Source organism: Amphiprion ocellaris, chromosome 9 (assembly GCF_022539595.1).
Source record: "Amphiprion ocellaris isolate individual 3 ecotype Okinawa chromosome 9, ASM2253959v1, whole genome shotgun sequence".
In the NCBI taxonomy this organism is placed as follows: domain Eukaryota; kingdom Metazoa; phylum Chordata; class Actinopteri; family Pomacentridae; genus Amphiprion; species Amphiprion ocellaris.
The window spans coordinates 34,400,530-34,423,323 of NC_072774.1; the positions used below are offsets into that span (position 1 = coordinate 34,400,530).

General features: G+C 36.7%; 1 protein-coding gene across 2 annotated transcripts in view; it reads right to left on the minus strand.

Moving 5' to 3' along the window:
- The window catches only part of sim1a (SIM bHLH transcription factor 1a), a 36,467-nt gene extending 19,072 nt beyond the window's left edge, over positions 1-17,395 (minus strand). Inside the window, exons 1-9 of one of the 2 annotated variants that reach the window (XM_035946540.2) lie at positions 17,145-17,395; positions 16,448-16,950; positions 11,546-11,628; positions 10,462-10,551; positions 10,181-10,289; positions 10,005-10,090; positions 8,112-8,311; positions 7,614-7,729; positions 7,138-7,285 (exon numbers count right to left, since the gene is read on the minus strand). In XM_035946540.2, coding sequence (XP_035802433.1) covers positions 7,138-7,285; positions 7,614-7,729; positions 8,112-8,311; positions 10,005-10,090; positions 10,181-10,289; positions 10,462-10,551; positions 11,546-11,628; positions 16,448-16,622 — 1,007 coding nt within the window. In that variant the 5' untranslated portion in view covers positions 16,623-16,950; positions 17,145-17,395. The remainder of the gene's footprint in view (positions 1-7,137; positions 7,286-7,613; positions 7,730-8,111; positions 8,312-10,004; positions 10,091-10,180; positions 10,290-10,461; positions 10,552-11,545; positions 11,629-16,447; positions 16,951-17,144) is intronic. The other variant, XM_023266527.3, reaches the window with a different exon arrangement.
- Between the last annotated feature and the right edge of the window lie 5,399 nt (positions 17,396-22,794).

Genomic DNA, 22,794 nt, shown 5'->3' on the forward strand with positions numbered 1-22,794 from the left:
AGACAATTGATCAGGATTGTCAAGAGTCAACAAAGAATCACAAAAAAGTGGGTCTGCAATGAATTAGAAGCTGCGGGAACACAGGTATCAGTGTCCACAGTCAAATGTGTTTTACATTACCATCGGCTGAGAGGCTGCCAGACAAGAATGAAGCCTTTCCTCTAGAAGCGGCACCTTAAGGCTCGATTGAAGATTGCTGCTGATCACATGGATAATATAAAGTACTTCTGATGCATATTCTGTGGTCATATGAAACAAAAGGTTAGCATTTTTTGATAAAAATATGTTTGGAAGACAGCAGGTAAGGCCTTTGACCCCAAGAACATCATACTTCCCGCAAGTGTGGTGGTGGTAATATTATGATTTAGAGCTGTATAGCTGTAAGTGGAATTTGCACAAAGCACACTGAATAATCGAGAATGGGAGGATTACCTGAACATTCTTCTGAAAAGTCTAAAATATTCAGTCAGAATGTTGGGTCCTGGAATCAGTTTGGTGTTCCAACAAGACAATGGCCTCAAACACATATCAAAAGTAATAAAGAAATGGGTTAATCAGTCTAGAAATAAGGTTTTAGACTGGCCTCCCCAAAACCCTCACTTTAACCCAATCGAAAATCTGTGAATTACACTAAAAAAAAAAAATCTCTGTCATAAAGCTTATGGACTACTACCAAAAAATGTGAAAATGGCCAAGGGACATTTAAGCAAATGTAAGCATTGCTGCCTATACATTTTGATCCAGCAGATATTGTTATATTTCTAGAAAATCTGTATTAAATTTATGAAAGAACCAAAATGCATGATAGGTTTTTTTGTGTGTGTGTGTGTGTGTTTTTCTAACAAGATACGTGTTTCAATCATTTCATCATAAAAAATTGACAGTTATGGGAATCATTGCAAAACTCAAGGCAACCATGATATACATAGTTTTTACGTGTATGTAAACTTCTGTAGGTTGTTGCTCAGATGTTAATGTCCTTTCTTGTAGCAGTGGGGATTTTCACAATGATACCAGTCAGATAACTGAAGGAGAATTCGAAATGCAGACCCATCTATATTTTGAAAGGCCATCTTGCTTCAGCCTTTGCTTAGCTCCAACCATTATGATTGTGATTGGTTTAAAGAACAAACCACCCAGGGTGTTTCCCTAGCACAGTGTTTCTCAAATAGTGGGGCGCGCCCCTTGGGGGGTGCAGAAGCATGTCAAGAGGAACGCGGGCAACTGGGAGGAAAAGGTCCGTCTACACGGAACTAATTAGCTGACTTATTGTTTTAACGTCGGCCTTTTTTTTTGCAGCGTACAACAATACTGAAATTGCGCTGGCCCATAGACTGTATATGCACTGACCATTCGTTCTCAGAAGTACAGACTCCCGAGAACAGGAGAACGCATCGTTAATGTGCAGTCGGAACACCAGCGTACTTGATTATGTCATGTACTCGGCTCATCTACTCCGATTATTTTTACCAGCAATGTCAAACATACGGTCCGTGGGCCAAAGCTGGCCCACCAGACGGTCCATTTCGGCCCATGGGATGACTTTACAAAGGGTAAAAATCACAACATTAACTGTAAATTGTAAATTTGTAAAACTGTGAATTTAAAATAATTTCTAGACCTTGACAGGTTGTTTTGATCATAAACTAAAATACTAGATTGTTCAGTTGCAGATACCTGTGACTGAATGTTTTGTGTTTTTGTAGATAAACTGTTATCTGGCAGTTACAATGCATGTGTAAATGATGAACTGAGGCATAATAGGCTACTGTTGAAATTGAACTTGTTTTTCATAAGAAATCTGAGGTTCATAATGTTTTGTAAAAAATATAGTTCATTAAATGTGAACATTTTCAGAATGTACTTTTTTTGAACTAAAACAAAGGGGAAAAGTTGAGTTGTGGTTATTTATTGGTTGTTATGCTGTGATTTTACGGGTGGGGCCCACCCGCTTGACTACCTCTGAAACACTGGGTGCTTTGTCACGGTTTGTCTTGTCTTGGAGAAACCTACCAAGAATCTTTCCGTAATGTTGGCTACACTCACAGCAAACTCCACCAGCATTTGAAACAACTTAGAGAAAATAAAAACAAAGACAGTATTTGTGGTACACTCTAAGAAAATTCCCTGTAAATTTACAGTAAAGAGCTGGCAGCAAAAGTTGACAGCAGGGCACTGTTATTCTACAGTAAACCTACTGTATTCTACAACAGTTTATTACTGTAAAAAATATTACAGTATTATGCTGTTTAGAGTTTATGTTTACAGTATATTACTGTCAGTATTTTGGTGCCATTATACTGTTATTCTACAGTTTGTACTGTAATCTTCATAAATAGTTTACTACTGTAAAATTGATATCAGAGAATGTGATGATATAAAGTGATAACATTGCTAAAAACTAATGATTTTAAAATGTCACATCTCAAAATGAAAGCCCCTGGAAATATCATAGCATAGAAATGGCTCAGACAAGAGATGACTTTTCAACATTAAGCTTTTATTAAAGCCAACTCTGTATAAAACATATTTCAAAAATTGACTTATTTAACCCATTAAATTTTAGTAACATACAATCATTTCCTCATGCTGAACAGGTTCTCATTCTGCATGTTCTAGTTCAGGTACACTGAGTTTGACCAAAAGATATCTATATATCATTTAAATTATTTAACTACTGCATTGAACACATTCAGCAACTAACAAATTTCAAGTAATTCAAGTCTTGTAAAATAAAATCTATAAAGACAATTAATGACATTTAACAGGTTGTCAACAATCTGTTTAAAAATTGCATATCATATTTCAGGTACCCTGCCTTCAGAATCAGTCTTTCATAACTCATGATCATGTTCAATAAACACCTAGTCATGGAACAAACCTGGAACTTCAAAACTGAGACACCAGGACTGAAGTATTTTATACTGAACCTAGCACAGTACTGAGACTTGTTACCTTAAAATGACAATATGAACATCTGGTTGCAGACTGGGCTTTTGTTTGTGAAAATGAGGTCCGGTGTGGAGAGGTGCTGTGGGTTTACATGAAGTCCCACTCAGAGTCCATCAGTCTTTTTATAAAGGAGGCTACATGGGGATTTACAGTAGATGTCTTTTTCTGGAGCAGCTTCGCCGACCTCTTGGACATCACCTTCTCCTGGCTGCCTTTGTTCCTCTCTCAGGGTTGATACCAACAAAGCGCCTACAACGAAATGAAGGAAAGAATATATTAGGTGTGGCAGGCAAAGATCCCTTAAACTTAATATGGAACTCTGTCACATTAATAAAAAAAAACCCAGGAAACTGAAATTATTAAGCATAACAGAGGCTTCCACTTATAACAGCTATTTAGTTCAGTACACATCTAAATAAAACTTTTGCAGCCATTTGCATAACATGCAAATTTACCTTTCCTAAGTGGAGAGAAAAGCAACATGACACATCCTACAGACCTTTTTAAAACTTGAAATTACCTAAATGGTCGAATGCAGACAAGTACATGTGGAGATTTGATAACAGATCAGTGGAGCATCACATTGGATATTTGATGGAAAATTACACGAAAGACAGAGATAGCTAACCTAACCTAGTTGGATCTGGTTGCTTAGAAATTCATTTTCCTGGTCTGGTTTAAAAGAAAGAGCCAAAGTTGTGTCCACTCTGCAGCCAAAGGAGAGTATGCTAGCTGCTAGCTAACAGTGTGGAAAACATTAGCATTCATGCTAGCAACTTGTGGCTAACACCAAGCAGTAACTAACCTGGCTGTGTTTATGTTACTGTCAAAGAATAAAACATAAAATAAACAGACAGAATTAAAAGTAAGGCTGACTTTTTAATAATCACAGTTACCTTGTTTAGTGAACCACAGGAGCAGGATGGATCAGCTACAGATGGTCCCTGCAGGTCTGAGGGCCGAAAATCGTCGTCCTCACTTCTTCCTTTGCTCCTAATTCTTCCCTCAGTAATGAGTAGAATCACTGATACATAATATTTTAAACCTATTTCGTCACTTCTTTGTGTTGGCTGTTTGCTAAATGCAGTGATGTGCAGGAAGGTTTGCCGAGACGAGTAACAGTCGGACTGCAGCAACAGTCACACTCAAATCAACCCAAACCAGAGAAATACTGTAATCTGCTGTAAGATTGTACGGTAGCTTGCTGTTAATATTTTGGTCTCTAAAAACTCATGAATTTACAGTATTCAACTGTATTTACAAAGAACAGTATATTACTGTACAAAATATGCTGTATTTTTACAGCAATTTGTTACAGTATACCTATGTAGCATCACCGTAAATGTCACAGCCCCAACTTGTTAGATTTATGAGGAGGTGTATGTCAGCTACAGAGTAGCCAATAGTATATCCTTGTTTTTTGTCAACATCTCTGTCTACAGTACACTATAGAAGTATAAATATAAATCCAGGTTAAAGAGAGCACAGCATCACTGATTAAACAGACAGCATAACTTGTGAGACGAGTAAAACAAAAAAAACATGCTTTTGCAGCAGACATTCCTTTATTCAAAAGATTGCTAAATCAGTGTCAGGTTGCGATAGCAAAGGCACATCTAAAGACCCGGGGGAGAGGTTATCAGAGTTGAAGATATAGTCGGAGTTCACATGCAGGTGAAGTGCCCTCATCACCTATGTTACCCATGGCTATATACACTAAAGCTACTGGGTAAACCCACTCTGCTCCTGATAACAACAATACTCAAAAGCTCACCTCCCCTGCGTATCTCTGTCCTTTGTTCACCCCCAACCTCCTCACCCCCTCACCCACCCACACATCACACACATCCACCATCATGTCATGGCTCGATTCATACAGTGTCACAAAAAATAGGAAAGCAGAACAGGGAGAACAGGAGGGAAATAAGACTTCATTCCCTACACAGCAAGGTAGAGCCCATAAATGCTCATCATGTTTACAACCTATCAATTAAAAGCCCATAAAGACAAAGCTGTTATGCATTTGATGTAGGAGGTGGAGAAAATGTGTGTCAAGCTGTTCTCTGCCTCTGAATGCAGCCAGCTGTGCACTTAGTGGAGAGTTTTATAGGTCTTATTTATTCATGCACTCTCATGTATATCTATGAAATACACACATCGTGGGTAATAAAATATTGGGATAATAGACAAACAAATGGTATCCTTCAATTACTGATGATACTGTGTGTAATGCAGGTAGCATCTCTGCCATGTTTATAGTTTGACTGTATTGGAAAGAAGTGAAAAGTAGAAGCTTGCAATGGTGATTTTACTGCTAACCCTGTGTTGTTGGATGGTTTTTGCAAGATAAAGACCAAGCAAATGCAATCCCAGTCCAGACAGAAAGGCCTCCAGTCCGGTTTCTGCCTATAGACCCCTGCAGACAGAGCTGTCAGTCTAAGATAAACTCTACCTTGTGATGCCACACGTGAAGAGATTTAGTAAGGATTTACAGGAATGTTTTCTCTCATCAAAGGTAGAAAAATCACAAAAGGTCAGTTTTTACTAAAAGAAATCCCTCCCTACATCACTCCATTTACTTTGTCTCAACCCTAGGCTACTGCAATAGTGATTGTAAAAAATGAATATGACTTGTTAGATTGCCAGATTCTGCTAACCAGGCTTTAACAAACACGTCACATTTTCAGTTAACCTTGAGTTAATTGCTTTACAGCAACTGTTTGCGTAAATATCTTGTAAAAATACTCATTCCTTTTTCAAAGCACAGAATGACAGCACAGCATAGATCTGAGCAGCTCTCTCTGTCCTGAAACTACCGTACATGTCATTTTACACCACACTTTTTTGACTTGTAACTGCTGAGTGTCCACCAGTGTTCTGTTTTTGAATTCAGATTAATACAAAACAGTGATTCAATCTATGGTTAGTATTACAATAATTGATTTTTAATCATTTTTGGGTAACAAAAACTATTGCTTTATAACACAGAGTAAGATGATGTATCAGACTTTGGATGAAAAGCTAATACGATAATGGGGTTTTCACATGAACAATAAGCAACATCACCAGAATTATCCTCCATTATCCTTTTAACTGTTAGTAATACTCTTGCTAAGACACTAAACTAGCTTAGAGAACAGCCAGTAATTATTAAGCATTGCCCCAATTAGTTCAGTAGCTGGCAGTGTTACTAACAGCTAGTGTAATATAAGTATAACAACTAGCTTACTTATAAAACAGAATGTACTGAATGAGTTCTTATCTAGGTCTGAGTTATGTTGGTTAGAACCAGTTGCATCAAGTTATAAAAGCATGGATAAACAAAATAGCATTCCCAATGCACTGCAGTTGATGGGAGACAATTAAAATGAGTTTAAGAGATTAAAAGAATTCTGGCATATTTTACTAAGATGGAATCAGGCTATGTGAAATGGCCTAAAAATAAAATCTCCCTTTAAATACTGGCTGACATTATCATTTACATTTAAGAAAATGTTGTTCAACAACAGCAATCACGACCAAATCCCTTAGTTAAGTAGAGAATGGACACTTACTTAAATAATCTGTTTCTTGAGAGAGAAGAGTACAAGTGTTAGCATACCAAGACCACAGCCTGATATGTATAAAATGTGTTTACCAGCATTAGACTGAGTAAACAGACTGCATACAGATGACTATATTTCAAGTAATGAGACATAATGCCTCATAAACAAACACAAACTCAGGTCAGCATGCAGTCATTTTTCGGTCTGCCTGTCTTGTTACATTTAATTCCTAACAGTGAAAGACAACTCATGATAACCTCTTAACTGCAGTGTGCACACATGGAGTGCAAGTGTATTCATCTTATCATTTTTGGGACTGCCATATTTCAAGCTAGCTAATGTAGTCAACTTCCACCTACATCATTTTTAGAATGAAAATACATTGTATATTGCAAAAAAGACATTTTAATAATGGAGACATTTTAAATAATGCACATAAATGCATCATACGAGTTTGCTATATCACCAGGTCTTATTTAAAAGTGTCTCCAGCATCTCATAGCATAAATAAATGCAACAAAACAAACAGGTTATGTTTCACAGAATCATAGACATAATCATGAATATGAGTCTTTGGATTTCCTTTCATTCATGTAATTAAGGTAATTACCTTAATGTAAGGGTAAAGACAGGCACTCACGTGAGAACATAGTTGACACTGACTATGCAGTGAGGTCTGGATGAGCGGCTGTTGTGTACAATGGTTGCATAACTCTGGACCCAGACCCAGCCACCTTGCTTGGCCAAGAACCGGTAGTACTTCGTGGTGACTTGACCTTTCACCAGCACTACAAGGCCAAAAGATAGGAAGTAAATATCAGGAAGTGATTACTGTGAGGAAAAATCCAAGCTAATTGGAAAACTATAATGAATATATTTTATTTACTGCATTATATTCTACAAAGGTCTACATTAAAAATTAAGTATTAACACATTTCTGAAATTAGTATTTCTTGATGCTTGAAAAATGTCATTACTGGCATGACATGACATGGAAGGGCCTAACATAACCTGAAATAATATTAAACATTTACACTACTCTATTGTCTCTATGCTGGAACAGTATGTGCATGTGTGCAAGTGTGTATAAAGATTTTGTAGGAAGATAAAACAAACCTAACTCACACAAGTGATGAGCACAGCGTAGGTGGAAGGAGTCACAGCTGTGAACATGATGATAGAGCGTCTTCTCTATGAGATCCTGAGGCTCATAACCTGTCAGCTCTGCAACCCTAAGCAACACACATACATACAGACACACATGCTTTAATCATAAACACTACTTGTCTAACCGTAACCCGTAACCTTGACCTAACCCTAACCTTAGTCTTCCCTTAAACCAAGCCGCTTCACACTTTACTTTAAAAAAAATAAAAAAAAAATAAAAATCTTACAACATGGGGTCTTTATGTCACCAAGAGACCATAATGAGAATGTATAAATATGAGTAATACACACATACAATTTCCAGGTTTCATTAAGACTGTTCATATTCATATGTGCATACCCACATACAAAATCTTTAACAAGCCAATATTTTCACACCTACATACATACAAGTATATTTTCACTGTGTGTAGGCAGACAGAGGACACTGAGTGGTGCAGAATGTACCGTGAGTCAAGGAAGATGAGTTTCATGTCCAGACTGGCTCTGAACATAAACATATTGCTGTGTAATTTGATCTCAGTGACGGCGCTGGGCGGCAATGAGTGTCCAACAGCCACCAACCCAACGTTCTGATAGCAGCCATCAAATGGAGACATGTCCAGGCTGTACTGACGGATTTTCAGGTAGCCACTACAGTGGATAACCTAAGCCAAGAGATGGACACAGAAAATAAAAACATCAGTCCATATATGCAATGGATGCCCTTTACTCCTATTAAGAGTCAAACAGTCAGAAAGAGAGGCCTTGTTTACCTTGCAATTGCAAGACAAAATCATTAGCTGCATTAATTTTCCAGAGTTGTAGAATTATGTCTCATAGTATTAATTCAATTCAATTCAATTTTATTTATATAGAGCCAATTACAATTCAGAGTGTTTCAAGATGCTTTACAGAACCCAAATGACCTGAACCCCAGAGCAAACCCTAAGGCAACAGTGGCAAGAAAAAACTCCTTTTAAACAGGAGCAAACCTTGAGCGGAACCCGCTGCGCAAGCTGTTGTTCCTGTTCTATCCTGTTCCTGGATAGAAACTTACCATTACCTGAAGCAACACAGTTTTTGAAGGCTGGCTCAAAGTCTGATTTGCTGTGATTAATAATCAATAAATTATTACACTGACATAATGGTCAAGTAAAGTGTGTTTCTGTTGTTTTCTTCCTTGCCTGCTTTTTTTTTTTTTTTTTTTTAGCACCATATAGTTTGTAATATATATTTCTAAGAAGTTGATTCAGGTTTTTGTTTGTGTGATCTGGGAAAAGGAAGACAGAAGTCAAGACAGAACCAAACATATTGTACATGATTTTTGAATATGTATGCATACCTGGATTACAATAAAGGTATGCGCACCAGTTTCTGAAAGAAACAAATAAATTAACCTTAAGCTAAGTTTGTTTGGCAACTACAACAACAAGAATCATGTCAGTCTGCTGCAGTCCATTGTTCTTGTCCATCCAACACTTTGATCTTTGGCAACATACTAAACAAAGTGATCTATAATTAGCTATGGATATTGATAGTCTCCAAAACAAAAATAAAGCAAAACAAACAAACAAAAAAAAAAAAAACGTAAGGATTGTCTTTCATCTTATGTGCTACCATGGGCAAGAAATTTGACTATTAATAGAAAAATATTGAAATTCAACCAGTTTCTACGTCATTTGTTTGTCACATTAATACTCCCTCTTCACTTTGAACACTCTACAAACCTTTTCCTTAAACCACCTTCATGACAAAATTTGACCTTTGCAAACAAGATTACATGTAATCTTATAGACAGATTATCATGAAATTTGCTGAGCAGATTTATATTTGCAACAGATGAACTCCATAGATTTTTATGATCCTAGAGACATTTGTTTTTGATCATCCTCAATGTTTTAACTACTATTGGTAAAGTATTTGAAATAACAAAATAGTCACATTGTAATTTCATCAACCTGTATTGTGTTATGAACACTATGGCTGGTAAGAGCTGCTAGACACTTAATTTAAGTCTTGTTATCCTTACAGGTACAAAATCTAAGACGATCGCCTAAAATAAATTTAAAGGACCAACCTAAAAAGCACACTTGAGAGATGCTTCTGTGTTGGCATGAAGTGTGTCAAAGCATTTGTCATGCATAAATAAAATCTAAAACACTAAAAATATACCATAAGGCATTTCCTTTGGATTCCTTTGAGTTTTCCTTTGTTACATTACAAATTATATATTGTTTCCAGCCTCTTTGCTTCGACGAGAACATGTCACTGCTCATTCCTTGAATTTGTCAATTTACTAGAAAAATCATAAATGAAGACAGCTGCTTTCAAAACAATTTAGCAGCACAGTCATACTACCTTGTAACCTCCACATGTAAGACCAGCGTTTCTCTTAGCGAGGACACATTTCATTCTTAGAAAGAAGGAGCGCTCCATCTCATATTCTGTAGGAAAAAAAATGCAAAAACTCATGTTATTCATGCTGCTTGGTGAGTCCATGTCAAATGGAAACAAATGCTTGGGCCACTGATTACCTTGAACAAAGTGTGAGTGGTAAGGCTGGTGTGCCGTGAGAACGGCTGTCATTTCATCATGATCTGCTGGGTGGATGTATTCATAAATGCTGTTTCCCGTCAACTCCACCTGTTGAGATTAAATTGTAGCTCAGAACTGTGTCATACCAGGCCCAGAGGTCCCATTAAGACTAGGTTCAGGCATATGGGTTCTGTAAAGTGTCTTGAGACAATCTGAATTGTAATTGGCACTATATAAATAAAATAAAATTGAACTGAATTGAATTAATTGTCAAACCAACCTGTGACAGTCCCAAGTGGACTGATGCTGTTTCTGATATGTACATTATTTTCCCATCTGGAGCAACCACAAAGATGAAGCCATCAAGTGTCTGAAAGAAACATTACAAAAACATGTTTTTATATTAGATACCAAGAAAAGGACACAAAATATTTTTACTGGTAATGAAATCAACATTACTGTTTTGAGTCATTTACAAGGACAATATGCAATAGTGCCTTATTCAACACTCTACAGAGAGAGTTATTGTAATTTGATAAAATAGCAATATGTAGGAAGGCCATATGTTATATTGTGAAATGTTTTTATTACTTATCTACTTCATTTGATTTAGCAAGGCTCAGTTTACCTGGCAAATGAGGGGATGAACATACTATTATTAGCCTTACATTAACTGCAGATAATAATAATAATAATAATAATAATAATAATAATAATAATAATAATAATAATAATAATAATAATAATAATAATAATAATGAGGAACATTATTAGTGACAATAATCTCAGCCTGTAATAGAATTAGTGCTTATTTAGCAAACAGCTTACTGCCAAAGCTGCTTTTCCTCTGTTTAATGTATAGTCACTTGTCTTCAAATCTGTGGTCATCTTTCGCCGGCATGGGTCAGCACAAAGCCCTGTGTGTTAAACCAGTAGTCCTACACTATCATTGTGAAATCTGGCTTCAATGGGAACATTTGTCTGACCAGCACTAGCCAAACTCTACTTCACTCTAGCCAGCCTGAAGGCCTGCAGCCTGCTCCATTGTATTACTGCTGATGTGAGACGGGATGCAGGACAAGCTGAGGCTCTGTGCGTGACTAGGAATGTGTTCAGCTCATTTCACTGTTAAAGCCCCAGAATGATGGCAGCAGAAGGCAGATGGCAGCAGCTAAACCACACACACAGTTTACCTATAGTCTGGTGGAACAACAGCAACAATAACAATAATAATAATAATAATAACTTTGATTGCATTTTCCCCATAGACGTGAACAGTAGAATAATTAATTTTTGTCAATTTTAACTTTAATGTGACCAAATGCAGTTGCTTTCAAATACTGTAAATACTTAGTGGTAAGTACCTGTAAGAGATGAGAGCCTAATTCCTGGCTGACTCCATCTGGAGAATTGTTTCGAGTCACATGACCCCAGGATTCCCCGAGGCCTATTAAACGCATGCAGAAAGAAATATAATTACAAGAAGCAACATCTTACTTTACAACGACCGTGAAAATGAAGCAAAATGTATAAAGCCCGTTTTAAACAAGTATAAAGTCGTTAAAAGCTTTGCTACAATGATAATTTTACACACAAGTAACTATTTGTATATATAAATTAATTGGAATCTTCACTTCATAGACTGCTCATGCTTATGCTTACAAATGCATCTGCGGAGGGAAATTACCTTTTAAATTTAACAACCTATAGTTTACACCTGGGACTGTAAAATCTCCTTTAACTTCAGCACTGACCAACGCAAATGTAAAATCAGCTCAGCGCAAACTGAAACAAAGTGCCGACAACTCTAAAAATGAACTAAACGTTAAAATCTGCTGCGGACTTTCATCAAACGCGAATCATTGTAAATAGCGGCGTGAAAATGCTTCCATAAATCCCACACAACAGAAGTAGAAACACCACCTCAGATGATGTCAGGCCCGGAGGCACGGCGGCCAGAACGAACGGGAATCTGTGCAGCAGCGCTGCCCATTGAAATGCAAATCCCGATCTGCAGAGTAAACAGGCGGCGTGCAGCGATCACAGCGCGCCGCCGCCTCCCTGCTTCATATGGGGCCAATATGGACTTCGCGTTGCATAAAATGACACAATCAAATTACCCCCAAAATACCAAAGTGCGAAAAAAAACTCCGACTTCCACTTCATATCAATGATAAATAAAAGAAAGACAGAACTTCTACACGCTTTATTGCAGCAACAAACACCGCTGTGCCAACATTGATTTAATCAAGAACCGTTCCGTTTCAACCAACACCCATTCAGCAGCTGCATGTCTGTTAAACATATGGTGTAAAAATACTGCAGCACAGGGAATTCTGGACTCTTCTTAAACGGTTGTAGGGATTTAGTCCTCAGAGGGATTGGTCTTATCCACAAGTAGGCCTTCAGTAAAAAAATAAAAAGATTCATAAATATTAATTTGATCGCATTTTATTATAAGATGCCTGCTTTGCTGTTAAAATGGGTCTGAAAAATACTTAAAAATGACTCGGTTGGAATTTGGTACAAGGAGCTACTGAAACAAAGCAGACAGTAGAGAAAGGCAACAAGTGTCGCTGTGTTTTTTTACCAACAAGGTGTCCACTGAGGCAAAACCTTCACTATAATGTCGTTCTGTCGTTCTGTTATTTATATATATATATATATATATATATATATATATATATATATATATATATATATATATATATATATATATATATATATATATATATATATATATATCATCATGCTAATTATCATAGTGGTTACGAGCGAAACAGTTCCGCGTTTGGCTGATGGCTGCAGTCTGGTATAGACCTGTATTGATACCGCGCTCATCTGATGGTTATATGTGGTTCACCTGCAACACAAACGGAACGCGCACATTTATTGTGAAGCTTTTCTGGTGACACAATATTTGTGTTAATTTCGTTAACTACAAGACGTGATGAGGGACGGCAAAAACGACTCATTTTGTATTATTAAAGCAGTGGTTCAAAACTTTATTGTTAACTTTTTTTGAAGGCATGTTTATTCGTGACACAATGCACTATCACCTTAGGTTAAACCCAACTTTCAAACACTTCATCCAAAAGCGAATTCTTGAAAAAAAAAAAAAAAAAATTAACATAGATATAAGTTTGTGCAACTAACCTGTCCTCGTTTTATTTTTTATTTCTTTAAATTTCTCAAGTTTGCTAAGGGGTCTGACCTGTAACTTGCGTCCTACTGGGGGTGACTTAAATACAAGAAGATATTTATTTGAAAAATAATAAAACATTATTACGAAGTATTAAAAAATACATGTAATCGCAAGACATTTATTGGTAAGGTATAAAATTGACTAAACAAAACACATTTAACTACCTTATAATTACCATATAACTCGAACAATTGTGAAGCGATCACGAGTATAAATGCTCCGTTAAAGGGGAAACAATTTGGTGTTGCACAATTTAAAAGTCTACCACACTAAAACAAATCGGCCGCAATATTTTAACCCTGTCACTTTCCCCAATCCACAGAATAGCGCCGCTGTGTTTAACACAATTTAGGAACAACAGTAGGCTACAAACAATGATAATTAACTTCTGGCACAATAAGTTTTTCGACAGTCGAAGTCAGTCAAGCAGCCGGTCGGAAATAAAAAAAAAAAAAGGAAAGCTCCATGTGGAAAATTTAAAGACTGCACAGTAAAAACGAGTCAAGTAGTTTATAGCTCATTCAGGAGTATCCGAAGACTGTACACACACACACACACACACACACACACACACACACACACACACACACACACACACACACACACACACACACACACACACACACACAAGGAAGGGAGAAAAAGCGCCACAAATTTTCGGGAAGATGAGGAAGTAAGAAGACAGTATCCATTCATTCTGATCCTCATAAGTTACTGTAGCCTACAAATTATCTATTATTATATATTTTATTACAATAACCAAATTAATAAAAGTGATTTCGCAAATGTACAGTAAATATTATTAAAAAGTGACTTAAAATTCCTTTTGGTTGAAATCTCTTCCAAAGCTTCAGAGAGGAGAATTCACTAAGATAGTAATTGTTGTGTTGTTGTTATGTAATTTAACCCAGGATGGATAACATGACGGAGGTCAAAGGTCATGCTACACTGGCCACTCTGAGTGCCATAAATAAAAGTGACCCCCTGGAGTCACAGACAAAAAGAAAACAAAAATTAGGAACACTTTCTGTCTTTCTTCTCCCTACTTAGGCAAAAGCGCTTACAGATGGAATTCTTTCAGGTTCTGTGTATGTGGGAGTCCTTTGAGTAAAAATAGGCAAGAAACCTGAGTTCAGAGGTCTAGAAGAGGGAGAAGACAAGGAGCAGAGAGGATAGAGGAGTAAAAGCCTGCAACCTGTATGAGCAACACTGTCTGTTAAATTATTTACAGCTAGCAGGCATGTTTGTGTTGCACACATGTGAAGGAGCACAGTGTGATAGCCAGTAATCTTCCAGTCATGCAAGAAATGCAGATTGTAGGTGACTGTGCCAGACAGTCTCTGGAAGCAGAATAATATGACTGCTTTTGGGGTTACTTATGCAACGTACATGTGCTGTAAATATGGATATCTAACACTGCAACATTGTATGCTGTCAGAAATATGAATCTTAACATTAAAAACATCAAACGTAGCTAACCTAACTGAAGGCAAACTGATTGTAACTCTAAATAATTCTTTTTTTTTCTTCTAGAAGGAGAAAATATATCTATGCACTGTGTGCATTGTGTGCAGCTCTTTTTTATTCAAACTGTTCTTCTATTTGCTGCTGTTACACTTTAAATTTCCCCGCTGCGAGGTCAATAAAGGTTTTATCTGTCTATCTATCTATCTATCTATCTATCTATCTATCTATCTATCTATCTATCTATCTATCTATCTATCTATCTATCTATCTATCTAGCTATCTATCTAGCTATCTATCTATCTATCTATCTAATAAGATTCTTCAATAAATATTTCCATGTCGTGTTACATTTTGTGGAATCCTGCAGAAGTACAGTAGCAAGATAATGTATGTTTATGAAATACTTCATAAAATACTTTATTTTGTGTGTGTGTGTGTGTATATATATATATATATATATATATATATATATATAGAGAGAGAGAGAGAGAGAGAGAGAGAGAGTTATCTACCTCTTAGATGTAACAAACTCTCCAGGTTCTTTTTCATTCTACCTTCCCTACATCACAATCTGCCTTACTGTTACAAGTAGCTCCATATGTTGAGGGATCAGACGTGCAGATCATACTAATATCTACGGCTCTGCAGCAGTCACGCTGGATGGAGTCTCATCACAGCTAATCTGCTGGCAGGGGCCGCCAGGGGCCCACATGAAAAACCACATCACTGCACGCTGCCCACATGGACAGACACAGGAGACTTGCGCTGCTGCTGACCCCATTCACTCACAAACAAGGATGATCTGCGGAGAATATTTTTTCCGCAGATATGTAATTTTCGATGTTACCACCCTGCTAATTCATAAGAGGGCTGCAAAATACTTCATTCTATCTCTGATTGTCACCTCTATTTCTGAAACGCCAGGGAAAGATAATTTCAAGAGTACTAACCGAATCAACCAAATCAATCCACCAAAGATTAGTGTGAAAAGAACACACTGATTAAAATTCTGGCATAAGCCTCGATCTCCTCCATGTTTATCCACCTGGATATTTTCACGAAAACAACGCTTCAACATAACATTTTATGAAAGAGACGGCAACAATAAAGTTAAAATAAATAAATAAATGAATAAAATAGTGGAGTTTATTTTGTATTATTTACTTTTGTAAAATGTGTCAGGTAGTTATTTGAATAGGCAGACTTACTGCACACAAAGTGTTTTTTTTTTAAAAATGACAGAATTACTTGAAATATATTTTCGATAATAAAAAAAATATAGAATAATAAGAGCACATAAAAAACACGCAAAACAGCTCATAAACAAATAAATATTAACTAACTTATCATTCCTACTACTGGCCCATTACTGCTAAAAGGCTAAAAACAGAAATAAGGCAATAATGGGATAACCGTCGAAATTATAACAAGATAAAAGGGAAATTTGTTCTAACGGAGCTTATTTGCTTCATTGTATTGTACAATTACACATATAACGTGATTGTTGCAATTTCCGTTGTATATAATACTGTTTTTTAGTTGTTATTTTTAATTGGCTTCACTCTTCATTAGCATTTAGACGCAGATATCTTACCTTCAGGAAACACTACTCTCATCTTCAGGTAGCTTGTTGTCAGTCGTATGATTGAGGCTTTATCCAGCTGGGAGGTGATAGCGGAGGGAAGTGGCAACAGTTTGGCCAGTTCATAAAATTCACTATTTTCCTTTTCCCGTCGAGTCCGGGCCGCATTTTTAGACTTTTCCTTCATGTTGTCTTCTGTGTGTCACCGATCACTGGTCCGGCTGCAATCAGTCACTCTGTGGGTTTCTCATAGCGTTTTCATGAAGCTCTCCACACGCAAAATTAAAATTCTCCTTCCGCTCGTCTAAAATCCACATTACACTTTACTGGCGCGCGACCACCTTCCCATATTTCCAGGTGTTACCGCAACTGGCGACGAACAGGAGGCGGCTAATTCCCGGATTTCTTGCAATTGAAGAGCCGTTTTGGTCAGCCCAACAGAAGGCTCACCGCACTCTTGTATCCATCATACCTGGTGTTAAACTTAATCGTGGAACCGCTGGAGACCGTGGGCCCTATAGGACGAACAATTCATCAGGCAGACCACATTCATACACACATTTGCGTACTTGTGTCTGTCTTCAAAACAACATACTGAGTTACTAGTTTACATAATACTGACACTTGTTTGAATCGTTCTAGAAAAATATAGTGCCTGCATTTTTAATTCCAATTTCACTGCAAATTAATACATGTTCTAGTTACCTACCTCGATGCAAAGACAACTGTCAGTTTTCTAAAGTGACGGCTTCTGGGTTTGGCAGTGTCCACATAGAATCTCCCAAAAGCGCAGGATTACCTTATCTTTCATACTGTGTGATTTTGTACATAAGCAGAACATCCAGAACCTCCCCAGTACTGCAGGCTCGAAGACCCGCCCACTACAGGAAACTGTGCTCCCTTTGGACGGTTGCATACCCAGCTCCTGTATCTACTGGCTGGTCTTCAGAACGACGTACTCCAGGAGGAACGTTGAGTGGCTGGTGAAAATGTTCACCTCTGGCCCAAAGTGGACTGAAAAGTCCTCTGCTCCGGAAGACGAGGGTATGAAGAACTTATAAAATATGCTGCTTTAAAGATGTGATGTCTGTCATTAAGAATGCTTATTTAGTAAAGATTGTCTTGAAGTCACCAATAATCTGTCGGAGTTTCTTTTTTGTTTGGCATAAACATTACCCCATTTTCTTAAATTCTCACTTTATATATTTTTTAGTTAGTGAAATTGTTTCTGCTACAAATTATATCCAACAAACATGCGCCTGTAGTGTGTTTTTATGTAGTATACTCTGCATTGTATACGTGCATTTTTGTTGATAAAACTCAAGTCATCTTTTTTTTAAAAATCTGCATTCGGCACACATTATACAGAGAATAGCAGAAAAGACACTGACCAACTCAAATCGTACTCTTTATGACCAGTATAGGTTTTATATAGCCTACGTCCTCTATATCTAAAACTAACGATTAAATAAATGATTTAGTTGTTTTCAATTTCACAGCTTTTTAGCACCAGTGTAGTTGCACCATGGAAATACAAGACTGTATTTTCCTCTTCTAATTGTGATCACAATATCTTCAAAACTTACCACATTATACGAAGCGTTACATTGATTTCATTGTGTTGCAAAGCATACCACTGCGCTTTTCTAACCCATGATGGTGAAGCGGGCACACACTATCCAGATTGTGTGTGTGTTGGAGCCGTTGAGGCCGCTTGGTCCCATTGGATCGAGCCTGCGGTGAGAAAATCATCCAGGATGATGGAGCCGCACGAAATGCTTGACGCTGGTTTAACCTCCGCTTAAACTCCGAATTTATTGGTAATTAGACGTCGGCTGTGAAAAATATGATGACCTAAAATACTGCACGATTAAGTCTCTAGTCATTCAGGACGGACGAGTGCAGAAATGAAGTCATCACAACAAGCTGATTATTGTAAACAGATCAAGACGCCACTGCTTTGGTATGGAGTCACAGGAGTGCCACAAAAAAAATATAAATAAATAAGGTAATAAATGTGGAAATATAAAGAGAAATAAATAAATATATAAGGAAATAAATGTGGAAATATAAAGAGAAATAAATAAATAAATACATAAATGCAGAAATATATATATATATATATATATATATATATATATATGTGTGTATATATATATATATATATATATATATATATATATATATATATATATATATATATATATATATATAGATAGATAGATAGATATATATATAAATAAAAGGAAATAAATGTGGAAATATAAAGAGAAATAAATAAATAAATATATAAGGAAATAAATGTGTAAATATAAAGAGAAATAAATAAATAAATAAGGAAATAGATTAAAAGGTAGATTTTGTCTTTGCTTTTCCCTTTTCTCTTTTTTTCCTTTTATTTTTCCTTTTGTCATTGCCTTTTACTTTTGTCACTCCTCAGTCCACCAAATAAAAACAAAGACAAAAGACTCTGCTTTCACTTGGTGGACTGAGCTGTCAATCAAATGGCTCTGGGCGGATTCACATGTTGTAGTACGTATTCCTGCAGTGTAGATTGGAAAAATAAACTCCCAGAATATGATCAAAGTAATGATTAACGGTATAGTTATTACATTTAAATTACAGCACAGATAAGCTGGATAATAAAATCCTCTCCCCTAAAGCTGAAGTGACTGCAGACCTTTCTGTCTTTCAGTGCTTGGAAAACTATATATGACAGAGGAAATCTTTACAGGGATACTTTAAATGAACCTGCTGCTGTTGATGCAGATACTGTGACATCTGTCTTCATCTCAGGTGTCTCATGTTCACTGTGAGGATCTTCTGAGTGAAGCCAGCAGAAGGAAAACCTCATCTGGTTGTGAAGAAGGAGACTGAATGGACGACATCCTCGGTGAACCACTTCCTGTTTAGCTTTCACTTCCAGAAGGACAGACCAACTCTTACAGCGGTTTATTATTCTCTGTTCTTAGTATTCACAGGTTCCATTTATCACCTTTAACTTCATCTCTGCTGTTGTAGCATAATAATTATACAGAGTACATGTTCCTATCATTTATATCAGATATGTAGCATTAAAACATCAAGACACTGAGGTCAAGAGCTTCATTATTACCTTTATTGCACATTTAAAAACTGCATTATTGAACAGTTGTGAACTGTAAATACGTGTAAACACATGTAATAAATGGATGAAATAAACAATGTGTTGCTGACAGTGAAGTGTAAATCTTGAACAGTCACAAGACAAGTTGTACTATGAAGAGAGGAGCTGAATCTGCAGCATTATTGTTGTTACTGGAAAGATGAGGAGGACATCAGTGCTGCTCTTCCTCACAGTGATGAAGGACAAAAGATTCTTCAGACAACCACAGCTGGATGTTCATGTTCTCTGGAGCTCTCAGTCCATCAGACTAGATGTTCCCAAGGATCCAGACCAAGGCTGGAAGGAAAAGACACTAACAGTGTGGAAAAGATCTACAAGGTTCTTTCAGTCCAGCTGCTGGAACATTAAATCTAATAACTGTACTGTTAATCATTATTTTGATCATATTCTGGGATTTTATTTTTCCAATCTACACTGCAGGACTACGTACTATAACATGTGAATCAGTCATTAAACAATGTTAATGACTAGAGAGCAGATTTACTATTTTCTCCAGTTTAACTTCAGAGACTCAGCAGATATTCAGGACTACTGACAACACAGAACCTTAACCTTACTGTTTTAATCACATTTAGGTTTTCTAAACGTTACATTAATGTGAACCAGCGTCTCCATTGACAGTTTTATTAACTAAATGTACCACATTACAGTAACACAAAAAACTTCAGCTGTTTACATGAAACACAACACAAACATCGTTAGCTTAATGCTACGTTAGCTTAATGCTACGTTAGCTTTAATCAGGCTATGACTGAGCAGCTAGCTCGGTTAGCATCGCTAATTCACATTAAAGCTAATATTTACTGGATGCTAACTCTCTTCTCTGGTCAACACACACACAAATAAACTCCATCGACATCTGGAGTGCACCGTACAAATTATATCTGACACTACAGGTGTATATGAAGTGCATTAAAGCTGGCACCAATAAGAAAATAAACATTAACTTACTGAACTATCAGAGCCCTTTCAGTGTCTGCTGGTAGAATCAGCCGAAGCGCCACAGTGCCATCACTTGACTTCAGCCTTGCTAGGAGCTGCCGTCAGGCAGGAATCCTGTGATCAGGTACGACTACCCACCTGGATAGAAAGCCCCGCCCAGAGCCATTTGATTGACAGCTCAGTCCACCAAGTGAAAGCAGAGTCTTTTGTCTTTGTTTTTACTTGGTGGACTGAGTGACAAAAGTAAAAGGCAATGACAAAAGGAAAAATAAAAGGAAAAAAAAGAGAAAAGGGAAAAGCAAATACAAAATCTACCTTTTTATCTATTTATTTCCTTATTTATTTATTTATCTATCTTTATATTTCCACATTTATTTCCTTTTTCTTTATTTCTCTTTATATTTCCACATTAATTTCCTTATATATATATTTATTTATTTCTCTTTATATTTCTGCATTTATTTATTTCTCTTTATATTTCCACATTTATTTCCTTATATATTTATTTATTTATTTCTCTTTATATTTATTTATTTATTTATTTATTCATTCATTCATTCATTCATTCATTTATATTTTATTGTGGCACTCCTGTGACTCCATACTTTGCTGTGTATTATAGAAATGTATACAGGGCACATATTTTAAGACATAGTTCAAAAATAAATTGGATATCTCACTGTGTCTTTCTGCTTTTCAAAACCGACTGTGTAAACTATCGGCCTCAAAATGATTTTAAATAAGATATTCAAGTTTTACCATCCCAGATGTCATATAGGATGACAACATTAAAACAGCAGCTTAACAGTTGCTTGTGGATTTTTTCTTTTAAGAAAAAGGCTAACTGTTATTTTTTAAATTGTTTTTATATATTGACATAGTATTGTTTTAATTCTTATACTGGAAGCTGTATACTTAGCCTATATTCAAGTCAAGTGGGCTCTTCTAGGGCTCAAGGAGCACCACTACAAAAACAAACCTCCACAAGCATTTTCCTGTTACCATTTTGCCCAATCAGTACTGTGCAGCCCAAGATTTGCTGTTTTGCATCATGTGTTTAAATGAAACTGTCATGATCCCTGCGCCAGCCCGTTTCTCTCTTTTATTCTCCCTCCTGGTCTCTCCTTCTTCCTCCTGTTCTCTCTGTATCTATCTGTTTTGATCTGTCTCTCTTTGGCTCCCTCTGTCTGCCTGTATCTCTCCCTCCTGTCTCTCTCTCACTGCTCCCTGCATCACCTGCCTGCACTCAGCTGATTAGTGTAGGTGACACACATTGCAGTAATCAGATCACCTGCCCACAATCCTCAGCTGCTCACTATTTAAGCCCTGTGCATTCACTCACTCCCTGCCAGATCATTGAGACTTCTGCTTTATTATCAGATATGAGGCTCTACTGTAAAAAAGAAAACTACAGTATATTCAACAGAGTTGGTTTTCTGATTTGTTTGAACAGGAAAATTAAAATGGCTATACTTGACATGAAAATACACATCAGACCAATCGTCATCCTCATTATGTCTAAATTTGTAATTGTGAATAAGCTGAAAATGTAATTTATTGTTGGTACAACAAAGTTGGAAAAAACCACAGGGTTTCCCAGAATACACAGCAGGGGCAAGTCCTCATGCTTTCATTCCCTTGGCCTACAACTCAGCTATGACCCCCTGTAGCTCAGCAGGTTGTGTGGAAATCCATAAACAGGGACTATATGTAGTGGTCTATAGGTTCAAAACCAGCTCATAGCCCTTTGCTGCAGGCAATTCCCCCATTCTTCTCCCCACTTTCATGTCTCAATAAAACCAGAAAAAAAGCCAAAAAGTAACTTTTAAAAAAATCATTGTGGTTTTGATTAGCTCTTTGGTAGTTCTGTGAATCACACTATTCAGCTAATAAACGAGTTTACATTGGCCAAATGAATTAATAGTAGTGACTATTCACAGAACAATGTAAATGTAACTGGTACAACAATGAAATATGACTTAGGAACTAGCAAATCGTTGAGACAATTCAAAAATTTTACAGCAAAAGGTTGCCTTGAAATTTTAAGTATTCTCCACTATTCTTTTTTTTTTAATGGCAGAAGAAGGTACTAATTACAAATTCCATCCTCAAGACCTTCTATGCTACATATTTCTAATTTATGGGTTCACATGTTGTATGTTCAGTATAGAAGAACTGAAAAAATTGCAAAAACAGTGGTTGCAATTTGAATGGTATGGGAGGGAAATGGTTTGATCATATCAAATGCAAA